Source organism: Panthera leo, chromosome A1 (assembly GCF_018350215.1).
Source record: "Panthera leo isolate Ple1 chromosome A1, P.leo_Ple1_pat1.1, whole genome shotgun sequence".
In the NCBI taxonomy this organism is placed as follows: domain Eukaryota; kingdom Metazoa; phylum Chordata; class Mammalia; order Carnivora; family Felidae; genus Panthera; species Panthera leo.
This window is the reverse complement of record NC_056679.1, coordinates 234,970,921-234,983,439: the sequence shown is the minus strand read 5'-3', so window position 1 is coordinate 234,983,439 and position 12,519 is coordinate 234,970,921. Positions and strand designations below refer to the sequence as shown.

The following is a 12,519-nucleotide window of genomic DNA, read 5'->3' as shown; positions in this document are numbered from 1 at the left end:
CTCTGGGATGGAGTGGGGAGGCCTGGCTCGTTCCAGGGATGCACAATTGACCTGGAAACCCATAGGCTCTGGGGGGCAAGGGGCCATGTCACTGATGATCAATATGGTTTTCCATCATGGCAGTTATTAGGGCGGGAATATTAAAGTTGTATCAGGGGCGCCTGGGTGGCTCAGTCGGTTGAGCGTCCGACTTCGGCTCAGGTCATGATCTCACAGTTTGTGAGTTCGAGCCCTACGTCAGGCTCTGTGCTGACAGCGTGGGGCCTGGAGCCAGCTTCTGATTCTGTGTCTCCCTCTCTCTCTGTCCCTCCCTTGCTCACACTCTGTCTCTCTCTCTCTCAAAAATAAATGTTAAAAATGTTTTTAAATTTTTTAAATAAAAGAAAGTTGTAGCAAACACACATACATGCATGTGGGCGTGCACATGTACACAAGCAATAGGCACACACACACAGGTACACACACAGGCACGCAGACACGGACATGTACACACACAGACTCATACCCACACAGACAGGCATGCACACACACAGATACACACACAGGCATGCACACACACAGGTACACACAGAATGCACAGGCTCCTTGCACCCCGACATCCAGTCGCCTGCCCACCTCTAAGAATTCGCTGCTCCTCTGCTCTCTTCGTCTTCCAGTTCTGGGTGGTGCACAGGGATCAGGGACCTTCTTGCTGACATTACCGGATAGGGTCACAGTATGCACTGCCTGAGTCGGAGGGAGTCTGTATTTGTAAGCCACTAGATTTGTACGAAAATTCCCTGCTCCGTTTGTGTTCAGAGCAGAGGTTGTGGTGACGAGGCCGTTGAGGGCTGCGCTAGCCCGTCTTGACCCGAGTAGGTAGACCTGCTCTCTGGGACAGTGGTGAGTGATCGGGCGGGGGTGGGGGGCGGGGGCAGAGGCTGCAGGCTCGGAGAGGGAGCACCCAGCCAGGAGGGGGACACGGGAGGAGCGTCTCCCAGGAGGGGTGTCACAATGGGAAAAGGAAGGTGTGAGATCTCAGGCATTATGGTGGATTTGTTCACTTGCTGTCCCTGACTCTGGACCTGAGCCCTGGCCAGCGGGACGCCCTGTGGTGCTCGTGGTTCTCGTGAACGTGGGGGCAGGAATGTGCCTTGGGATAAAGCCAGCCAGAGTATCCGCCTGGAGCTACCGGTCGGCAGGCGTCACCAGCCTTTTTCCATCGAGGCCAATGGCACAAAGGAAGAGTGATCCTTGTAATTTAAAACACACCCAGAGCCAGACGTTATTGTGAAAATGCATCTGTCTGGATTTTTTGATAATGACCAGGGGTCCGGATCAGTTTGCCCCACTCGTCTCTCAGGGCGTATGCTGTGCGTCTGGTACAGGATGTCCCTGAAGACTCAGGGGCTGTTACCGAAACAGAAGAAACCCCAAAGGGAGAGGCTTTCCAGGATTACAGGGCTCTGGAAACATGTGCTTAGCGGGTCCTGCAGTCAGACCCCCGGAAGCAGGAGACTGACACACGGGAAGAGGCCGTCACTTTCGGGGAGGTTGTTTCATCCTGGAGGGACAAGAAGACCCAGCCTGCTGACCTCGCGGTGGGGGGACCGTCCCCCTGGACCCGACATTGACTTCCCCACAGCCGAGTCCCCTAGTCTAGTTGGGCGGTCTTGGAAAGAGTTCGGCACACCTGTGAGTGGCCACCGGCCCCAGGGGAGGGAGGCAGGTGTGCAGAGCTGAGGGACGGGGTCCAGGGACCGGGAAGAGCTGGGGACGGTGGAGGACCAGCCCAGGGACGCCCCACAGAGGGCGATGTGCCTGCTTCCCATTCTGTGCCCACCCGCACTGGAAGCAGGAGCTGCCTCAGTGTCCCCTCAGCAGACGGACACAGAGCGGCCCACGTGCCAGGCGCCCTGGTCCCTGGGGAGTTTAGGCATCGGTAAGAGGCGCGACCTTGAAGAAACACCTCTGCGAACATTGCAGAGCCACAAGGGCTCTGCCCCACAAGGGCTCTAAGCCCACCCGAGGCTTCTCTGGAGTCAGGGCACCGGGCCCTCCGCGAGTCTGCAGCAGGGACCCCGGAAGGGGGGCAGAAGTAAGCCGGGCAGGCCGGGCTGGGTGGGGAGCAGGGCATGTGGCTCTCGGTGACCACAGAGGCCCCTTTATGAGCCTGCAGCTCCCCTGGTCGCGTCGGGCCGCACACCAGCTCTGCACACGCTCTCATCAGACTTGGACGTGACTTGAGTCGGCTCCGAAATGGAAACACAAGAGGAAAGGGCCTTGGCCAACAGGGTCCTGATCACCTAGAGCGGTGGCTCTCCAAACGTGACCCAGCCTGCACTGCAGCACCGTGGCTAGAAATGCAGGTGCTCGGGGCGCCTGGGCGGCTCAGTCAGTTAAGCGTCAGGACTTCGGCTCAGGCCATGATCTCACAGTTCATGAGTTCGAGCCCTGCCTCAGACTCTGTGCTGACAGCTTGGAGTCTAAAGTCTGCTTTGGATTCTGTGTCTCCCTCTGTCTCTCTCTGTGTCTCTGTCTGTCTCTTTAAAACATAAATAAACATTAAAAAACAAAAAAGAAATGCAGGTTCTCATTCCTCCTAGGCTGTTGATGTTCGAGATTGGGGGTGGGGACAGCAGGTGACTTACATGCACACTCAAGTTTGAGAACCGTTGCTGGGGGGTTGGAGCCAGCAGCCGGGGGTCCGGACAGATGTCTGCCGCAGTTGTGGTCACGTGTAGGTTGACAGACAAGCGCAGGTCACCGTACAGCACAGCGTCCCGCCGTCGGTGGGAACAATTGCCTCAAATGCGCAAGCTAAACCTCATGAGGCTGAGGAAGACGCCATCAGCTTTGACTTTGCCGTCCAGGTTCCAGGGTCTGTTTCACTGAGTGTGAAGGACCTCGGCTCGAGTCGGGACGTTACATCCTGAGGAGGAGCGACTCACCTGTGTCCACCACTCGGTCCCTGGCACCTAGATCAGCGCCTGGCACCTGGGAGCTGAGGGAACCCTATTTGTGAACGCAGGAGTCGATGACAAAGCATCCACTCCCTTCCTAATGATTTCAGCACCGTTTCCGTGACAAAGACGATGGCCAGATCTCTTGCTTCTCAGTTTAGACGCGTCATTAGCGGGACCGGAGGGAGCCCCGTGCCGTGCCGCCGATGACAAGAACTCCGCTCTCGGCAGAGAGGTAGTGGACGCGCACAGACACGGACACACGTGGCCAGCGTGAACCCTGCGGCACAGCCGGGAGGGGCTCCAAAGGCCCTAGAGTGCGAAGCGCAAAGACCAGAGGTGTGGCGGTGCCGAACGCTCAGACGGACGTCACAGGCAGCGAGGAACATCTGTCTCCGTCGTGGATGAGCCTGATAATTCGGAAACCGGACACGAACCCGCTCGTGACGTTTTATTCCGGTTGCTGTAGTCATGTATTGAGTCTGAGCTGTTGACGGCTGTCGCTGAGGTTGGTTTTTGGAGAGAAGGGGGTGAACCTCACCGAAATGTTCCAGCCCCACGTGCTTATCGGCTGGAGCCTGGCTCTTCCCCGCCAGGGGCCCGGCCAGCCTTTACCTAAAGAGGGGAAGAGAAGAGAAAGAACGAGCCCCCCAGCGTCAGACTTTCCAGGACTCTGGATCCACAAAGATGTTGACTCCTGCCATCAGAGCGCCTACCCCAGGGGGTTTGAAAAAAGCCACCTGGACGGAGCCTCTGCTCACAGCATGTCCCCGGAAGGAAGCAGGAGACCGCTGGCTTCTCACTTGCAAGCTGACCTCAGCTCTGGAAAACCAGCCCCGGGGCTCGCTGACTTGAACGGCTCCCAGCTTGCAGTCTCGTGCGTTTCGGCCAGCAGCCCGTGTCGTGCGCGCCCCGGTGCTGCACGGATCTGTCCTTGCATTTCACAGCAACCGTCTGACTCGCCCACCCCAGGCATCCCCGGTGTCATCTGACCCCGTCTTCTTGTAGGTGCTCCTTCGTCGGCTATGTTCTGGACACTTTTGAACCAGGAGCCTTGTTTGAGCACAATCTACATAATTCAGTTGAGACATCAGACAGCTCGCCTTTTGGACGGACGTGCTGCTGTTGGCGTTGGTTGCTCTATCCCCCTGGTCGCCCATCCCCTGATTCCTTGCGCCCGGTCGAGCTTGGATGGACCCGCTCTCGTAGTCGGTGGGGTATGCGTCCGGCCGGCTGGTGAAGGGCGAGCCAAACACGAGGCTCCTCCTGGCTCTGCTGTGCTCAGTTGCCTTCGGTGGCAGGGCCTACGTGTTGCAGAACAACGCCCTCAGGAGGATGCCCTCGAATCCGGGCTACTGGTCCACCGCTTCCAAGCAGGCATCCAGAGTCCGGGAATTTGGGCTTGGTTTTCTCGAGCCTCTGGGGTAGTTGGCTTGTCAAGTTTTTCCCAGGAAAGAGCCCCAGAAAAGGTGCCTTGGTGATTGCAGTCCGTGTAGGGCAACTGTTTCTGATGCCTGACCCGTCACCTGGGCAGGCCCCGGGGACCTCCTGGTACCCCCAGATAGGCACCAGTTTCCTTGTGTTCTAAGACCATGGACAGCTCAAGGCCGTTTTAGAGCTCCAGATCCTTGTCTCCTGTGTCCACACCTGGGGTTAATCCAGAATCTGGTCAGCCCCCCACAGTTGCTGGGGATCTGGGTGCAGGGGGAAGCCTGGAAGGGAGGGTGGCCCGACCCGGCGGCCGTGGGTGACTGCTGTGCACCTGTTTCCCGCAGTGCACGGCCAGCTGTGGGGGTGGCGTACAGACGAGGGCCGTGCAGTGCCTGGCGGGCGGCCGGCCGGCCCCAGGCTGCTTCGTGCACCAGAAGCCCACAGCCTCCCTGGCCTGCAACACCCACTTCTGCCCCATCGCAGAGAAGAAAGGTGAGTGTCCGGGCCCCTCGGCTTGGCCCTGGCTTTTCGGGGGTGGCGCTGTCAGGTTTCCGGAGTGGTTCCTAGTGGGCCTGAGACGTGGGGTACCTTCTATGCCATTCCCCGCTTCCCATGCCCGCCTCCCACTTGCCCCAAAACGGCTCACGGTGAGTGTCCCCTGCAGGGATGCCCTCAGCAGCTTCAGCGCCTGTGGGACCCCCCCCTCCCCTCCCCCTGCCCCGGGACACCAGCTAACGCGGCATCCGCTGCTTTTCAGACCGCGCCTGCCGAGACCACTTCCCCTGGTGCCCCCTGGCGCCCCGGCAGGGGATGTGCAGCCACCAGTTCTACGGCGAGCGGTGCTGCAAGACCTGCTCTGCGTCCAACCTGTGAGGCCCGGGGGGCCCCTTCCAGGGCGGAGAACGCGAGGGGTGCTGCGTCTTCAGCCCCCGTCAGCTGTGCGCTGTGCATCGGAACTCGGCCAGAGGACATCGAGGCTGGGAGAACTGTGTTCAGCCATCTGTCAGGACAGAGTGTGTGTGCACGCGCGTGCGCGCGTGTGTGTGTGTGTGTGTGTGTGCACATCGTGGGTCTGAATGCATGCATGGGCACACGTGCACACAAGTTTTCGGTTGAAGCATGGAGGCAGGCAGGAGGCCCACGCTGCGGACCCACAGTGATGCTCACTCCCCCTTGTGCTCCAGCTGAATCAGGTCAAAAAGACGGAAGGAGCTGAACTTGGTAAACACTAAATGTGTGGTGCTTTGGAAAAAGAAGGAAAGGCCGTGGAATTAGGAATAAGTGAAGAAATTCTGCCCCTAGGTATGCCGGCCTCCCTCCGGCTGAGGAGGCCCCTTCCCAAGGTCTGGAACAACTGACCTCCCTCTGGAGAAGCAGCTGGCGGGGACAGCTCCCAGGCGGTGTCCCCAGGGCGGCCTCGGCCTGCCCCAGCAGCGAGCTTCTCTTTGCTGGGACCTGCTGCTCGGACGAGAGCTGGGTGTCGCCTCTGAGGGGTGCCGCCCTGCCGGGGAGAGGCCGGGCTCCCGACTCTGTGTCCCCATCACAGACTCTGCCCTGGAAACAGGAGACATGAAATCGTGCTAAGGTGCTTCCCTCCCTTTCAGACTCCTGAGCTGGAGGAGAGGACTTCTCTATCCTCTGTTCTGTCCTTCCCAGGTATTTACAAGCGAGTGTTTTTCTGTTCAACTCATTCCTTCCTGCGTTTCTCTCCCAAAACAATAGAATTAATTCCAGGTTCTACCAGAGCTGCCTGGTGACCCGTGACACCCAAACCCCGCTGTCCTGATGAGGTTGTGGTCGGTCCTGCACGGACAGACGTCAGCTGACGTGCACACCTCAGAACCCCAGGTCTCGTTTCTGTGTGTCGTGCTGTTTTTAAACTTCTTTCCGTGAGTTGCGGTGGTTTTGCAAGACCGGTTGGAGAGAAGGCCAGCATTTCCGGATGAAAGCTGCACAGCAGGCCCCCGACACCCTGCCCGCTGCTGGTGCTGCTTTCTGTCCTCTTTTCCTAGGCTGTAGCTCCATTCGGAATGGGCACCGAGATATTTATATTTGCTGAAGTTTTATAATAAATTTTATATTGTACCACTTGCTTCTGACCTGCTCACGATTCCTCACGAGTTTTGTACCTGAGATCCCCGGGCTGGCACGGAGGCGGGGAACTGGTCCAGGGACAGAGAGCTGGAGCCCTGGAATCCAACAGAACGTGCTGAAACTGGTCTCATAGTGCCCCTCACTGAGGAGGCTCTGGGGAAGACGGCAGGTGACTGGTGATGGAGGTGGCCAGTGTGGGGGTGGGCGGTGCCCCAGTCCGTTCAAGGGTAACCCTTGACCCTGTGTTCTCTGCTTTATTAGGCAGCGGTCGCTAGGGAAACAGAAACAACAGGTGTTATACAGGAAGAGAAGAGAGCTTTATGTTAGGGAATTGGCTCCCTGATGATTATGGGGGGCACTGGCAAAGCCAAAGTTTGCAGGGCAGAAGGCGGGAACGCAGGCAGAGTCGCAGTCTTGAGAACGAATTCCTTCTGCTCAGGGAAACCTCCATCTTTGTTCTTATGCCCTTCAACTGATTGGGTGAGGCCCACCTACGTTATGGAGGCTCCATCTGGATCACTCAGAGTCTACTGATTTCGCCGTTAAATGTTAATCACCTGTGAAATCTATCTTCGTCACAACACCAAGTCTCGCGTTTGACCAAACAGGTGGGAACCGTAGCTCAGTCGAGTTGCTGTGTGAAATTAACCGTCACACCACTCCCCCCGGGCCTGGGATAGACCAGCCCTGATGGGGCACCACGGAACGTCCGCTGTCAGAAGCGCATTTCCTGGCGTGGCTGGCCGCGCTCGCTCCCAGAACCGGCCCCGCTCGCAGACAGCCCCAGCTGCCGATGTAACACAGCAAACCTATACCGTCTCGGCTGGCACACGAGCCCACCCGTGTGGGAAGTATTCGTAAACCCGTTTTGCACACAGGAAGTCGGGATTGCAAATGTGTCTGGTTTTGGCTGCTGCCACAGCCAGAGGACGCCGAGCTGGGATCCTGCGGGCCTTGGGCAGCTTGTTCGAACGTCAGGAATCTCCCTGACCCACCAAGGCAATGGGGCCGCTCCCCGAACCTGTGTCCTTCAAACAGATTCCTAGTAATCCTTCTACTGTTTTCAGTAACCCTTCATTGGACAGGTGCAGGGTGCGAAAATGGGCAGATGTGGCTTCGCCTTCCAGGACTTCACGTCCCATTGGGAAATATCAAAGCGAGGTGTCACAAGGACAGGGACGGGCAGGGGAGGGGGAGATCGGCGCCGGTGAGCAAGCGAAGAGGTAGGACCGACCAGAGAGGGGCAGCCGTCAACCTGGGCATGTCCTGCTCTGGGTCTGTCCCCCAGCCTGGCCTCACACGTGCCCTGGAAGGGGTTAGGGCGCTTCCCAGCTTCGCCTGTGTTCGTCCCTGACCAGAACCTTCATCTGCACCATTTTAGCAACAAAATGGTGCAGGCGGCATGTGCCTTGACATTTATTTAGCATTGCTCATGCCAAGCAGAGAGGTGGGCGCTGTGTGTGTGAAACCCCACCTGGCCCCCCACCGTGGGGGGATACGCCGACTTCCCCGTCACACACAGCCTGCCCCCTGTGAAGCCCCCCATCCGTCCCGTGCCGGCCATGGCGGGCTGTAGGTCAGCGCAACTATGTCTGCCGCTGGGAACTCTGGGAGCCTCCCAGACGCAGGAGACGCACACAGGGACTGGAATCTTCAACTCCGTGTCTGGAACCCAGCTCTACCCACCCCCCACCCCAGTGCCCTGGAAAATTCTAGCCGATGGACAGTCTGTCCTCAGGAGTGACGGGCGTGGGATTTTTCTCAGCAACCTGACTTAGCTCCTCCTGAAAATGTCTGTTCCCAATATAATCTCCGTACTTGGAGGGGATGAAGTCAGAATCCGTGCAGAGGGAAAGATCCCCCCCCAACGAGCCCTCATAGGAAATGTCCAAATTCTAGGCACGAGTGGGTCCCCAGATGCCCATCACTCACTGCCACCCTTTCTAGGGGCCTCACTGAGGGCTGAGTGAGGAAGAGCTGATCCTGGAAGCCACGGCTGAGGGGCCTCCTCACTCTGGGTTCTGGACCCTGGAGGTCTCGCTGACCCAGCTGCTGACGAATCCCTGGGGCGAGAGTGGATGTGACCAAAGATTGGGCTGACGGGAGTCACGGGGACCTCGCGATGAGCTGGGGAACGCACCAGCCAGCTAGACGCTGACATGCAGCTGTGTCGTCTGCTTTGAGGACACCGGGAGTCCCCTCTCCCAGTGGCTGTGGTGGCCTTTCTCTTGCTTGTACCCCAGCTCGCAGCAGAGGTCATGATGGAGCCACAGAGAACCTTTTCTGCACTGGGCTCACCTCTCAGGAGCTGAACCGGAGGCTGAACCACACCTAGGGGTGACCCCGTCACCATGCCCTGGGAGCCACGCGCCTGGGACTGAACGCCGCCCCAGGAATTCCAGGGGGAGCAAGGCTGCCATGTTGGGAGTGCCCCAGGCAGATAAGCCAGGTGCACAGCGGTCACCCAGGCCGTGTCTTCTCCGCCTGTCACCACCTGACTCTCCCAACACTCCTGCAGATGAAGACACTCCCCCACCCAGCTCGGCAGCCCCAGCTAGGAGAGTCTGCAGGGAGGCTGCACGGTGAAGGGAGCCTCCCCAGCACCCCAGCCCTGTGCCTGCACCTTCCGGGCACGCTCCCCGAATAGTCTGCGTGATGTCACCTTTGCAGATGACAGTCACCTTTGCAGATGACAGTCTCTCGTGGTCACGAGGCTGCCCCTCCACGGACCAGCGTGGAGGCCTCGCCGAATCTGCTCTCCTTGGGTGAAGGAGGCCAGCCTGGCCCCCACCTCACCGACCCAGGCCCCGTCCGCCAACCCCCGCCCTCTGGGGTTCCGTGTGCTCCCTCCTGGCTTCCTGCCCACGGCCTTCACCGATGCCAGCGTGGGGCTTGACCCTCCCGACGCAGAGCCTCTCGCCCCTTCCCTCGCGTGCCGGAGTGCTGTGTCGAGGTCACTGGGTTCGCTGTGCCGTGGGCTGGGTCCCCAGGACTTCATCATCTCCCGGTTGCCAGTGTGTGCCCTCAAACATGTCCCTCTTCCCCCACCCCCGGGATCTGGCAACCACCGTCGTCTCAAAATAGATCCACCACACGACCCAGTCCCTCCACTTCTGGGTGTTTGTTTGCCTGAGGAAAATGCGGACAGGATCTCGGAAAGATACCTGCACCCCCGTGTTCATTGCAACACCATCCCCGGCAGCCGGGGGGTGTGAACAACCTAAGCGCCCACGGATGGGTGAGCGAGCGGACAAAGACGAGGTGTCTATACGCACGAGGGAATACTCTGAGCCATGAGAAAAAGGGAATCCCACTATTTGGAACCACGTGGATCAGCTGGAGGGCGTTAGGCTACGTGCCACGAGTCAGAGAAAGACAGATGCTGTGCAATCTCGCTTGTAGGCGGAATCTAGAAAAGCATGGGCTGCCGCCTTAAGGCTGGTGGCGACCAGGAATGGTGTCCAACCCTAAGTCCGGGGGGAGCGCCCGCCCGGCCGCTGAGCCCCTCGGGGCCGCAGGACAGACTCCCGGCCCCTCGAGAGCCCGCTCCTTCCGTCCTGGCTTTTCAGACTTTTATCTCGGGAAGGAAGGCGGCTGTCACGTAGACATAAGAGAAAGCACCTCATTTGGCAATGTTTGCAAAATCCTTTACAAGAAAACATCGTAGGAAGAAACTGAGGTTGAAGGTCAAATAGAAAGCAGCCGCGACATCGAATATCATTAATTTCAGCAAATTACGTTTGAAACATGAAAAGTAATCACTTTTCTACATGCATTTTTTATCCGTAGAAGTTAAAGAGCATTCTTTTTCTTTTAAGTTTATATATTCATTTTGCACATAGGAGGCACGTAGGAGGGGCAGAGACAGAGGGAGTCAGAGAACCCCAAGCAGGCTCCACCCAATGTGGGGCTCGAACTCACCAACTTCAAGATCATGACCTGAGCTGAAACCAAGAGCCAGACACTTACTAGACTGAGCCACCCGGGTGGTCCTTAGTGTTCTTAGAGGCTCTCATTCCCTCTGCTGGGTCCCAGGAGTCCCTGTCACCCACGGAATTCACCAGCCCCTTCCCCCATACAGGATCCTGCCCTTTAAAAGGGCATCTTCCCGAAGACACGAGTAACTTGCCGCGTAGTAAAACCTGCCTTGTCAGGGGTGGCCTCTCCCGGTGCCTGACGCTCAGATGCGTCAATGCTGGTTCCCTTGGGCGTGGGCAGCCTGGGTGCCTGGTGGGGGGAGAGGCAGCCATTCTGGAACGTGGTCTTACCTCGAGCCGAAAGCCAGGTCGGAGCCGACAGCCTCACCTGAGCGGCAGGCGGGCGGGCAGGTCCCGGAAGGCCGGTGCCTGAGCCAACTGGCGGGTCAGCATCGCCTGCCCTTTTCCTCTGTTGCTCTGTGATCATCCACCTGCCCCCGAGTCTGGACACCTGTCTTAAAGCCAAAGAGGGAAGCCTGCGGCTCGCACCGGGGACAGCGGCCTTGACCTGCCCAGCCTGAAGGTTCTCTCAGGTGAGCACACAGGATGGAGCGGAGTTGCCCGCAGGGGTGACTCTTTGCCCTAGAAGCAAAGACCCCCAGTGTGACCTTGGGCAAGCCATTTCACCTCTCTGGCAGTTGGGTTTATTATCCATAAAAAAAAAAAAAAGTCATTCGATTTTTCAGGTTTCTCAGAAATTCTACGGCGCTGGCCTTTCCACTTCACTTACGATTAAACCGATCCTTCGGTGGAGGTCGTGGGTCAGCCCTGAGAACAGGACCCAGGCCCGTGTCATCTGGCTGGAAGGGAGGGAAGTGCTCCTGCATTGGAAGAGGGCCCTGGGGAGTTTGGAAGGATCATCGTGGCGATGCCTGGCGAAATCCTTACACGTTCGCTCAGACGCTCCCAGACTCCAAGTGGGGGGCAGAGCAGGGCCCCCTGGGGTTCTCCCGGGGGCCGGGCGGGGACCCCAGAGCTGGGTGTCCAGGGCTACCTGCTCACCTCCTAAGGGAGGAGCCCAGAGGCAGCACTGAGGGTCCTTCTGTCCCAGGTCCTCAGCAGGAGCCGTACCCCAGCCCACGTGCCTGCCACACTCACCCTACGGCCACCCATGGTCACCGGCCTGGGCAGAGCTCCTGGGGTCCCGCCTGCGTCAGCTTCCGGCCTGTGACTCACGGTGACTGCGATTTCTTCTTCTGACCTCGGGGGTTTGGATGGCTGGTCCAGGCGGCTGACTCCCCAGCTGGGGGCTGAAAACCCCAGAGGGTTCCTGCTGAGCCTGCAGATGGTGAGTTTTCATCTGCGGTCTGGACGGAGACTCAACGGCACCCATGCGTCCTGTGGCTAAGAGGCGAGAGGGAGCTCGGGCCCCTGTGGATGCCACACCGTGTCCATGATCTCCCCGGAGCGCCACATGCCCTGACTCATTTCAGCACACGATCCGCGGTGTGGAGTGCCCCCAGCCCCTGAGTTACTTCACACAGAAAGCCATGCCTTCCCGTCGGGGCTCCGGGGGCCACAGAGCTGCCTGAGCTGGAGGGCGCCTCCTACAGGTACGGATGTGGGCAGGTAGGTCTCTGTCTTCCGGAGCCGGGGCACCTAAATATCCCATCGTTATGCTTAGGCTCAAGCCTGAGGGGAAACGGACCAAATATTTGTTCAGCTTTAACTGTCTCTCATTTTCAAGTGAGCTCAGCAGCTGTGGAATGTGCTGTACTGTGTCATTCTTCTGTCCCCTTCAAGGCCACTCCCAGGACCCCGGACAACTCTCTCCCCCAGCACGCTGCAAGCTGTGGACGGAACCGTGTCCCCCCAGATTCATATGTTAAAGTCCTAACCACCTCCCCCCCCCCATGTGGCCACGTTTGGAAATGGGCCCCGTGAGGAGGGGATTCAGGTTAAATGAGGTCCTAGGATGAAGCCTTAATCCTGTAAGACTGAGGTCCTCAACAGGAGAGGAAGAGAAGGTCAGGCCGTGGCGGCCTCTTGCTCCCACATGGAGGCAGGACCCTGAGTGGTGGCCCCGGCCGGAGCGGAGGCCAGCATCCACCTCACTGCCACGGGGCTCTCAGCCT

General features: G+C 58.7%; 1 protein-coding gene across 1 annotated transcript in view; it reads left to right on the top strand.

Moving 5' to 3' along the window:
* Window positions 1-5,246, top strand: part of ADAMTS16 (ADAM metallopeptidase with thrombospondin type 1 motif 16) — a 158,144-nt gene extending 152,898 nt beyond the window's left edge. Inside the window, exons 22-23 of the mRNA XM_042953519.1 lie at window positions 4,718-4,865; window positions 5,131-5,246. Of these exons, the coding sequence (XP_042809453.1) occupies window positions 4,718-4,865; window positions 5,131-5,246 (264 nt within the window). The remainder of the gene's footprint in view (window positions 1-4,717; window positions 4,866-5,130) is intronic.
* The last annotated feature ends 7,273 nt before the right edge of the window (window positions 5,247-12,519 follow it).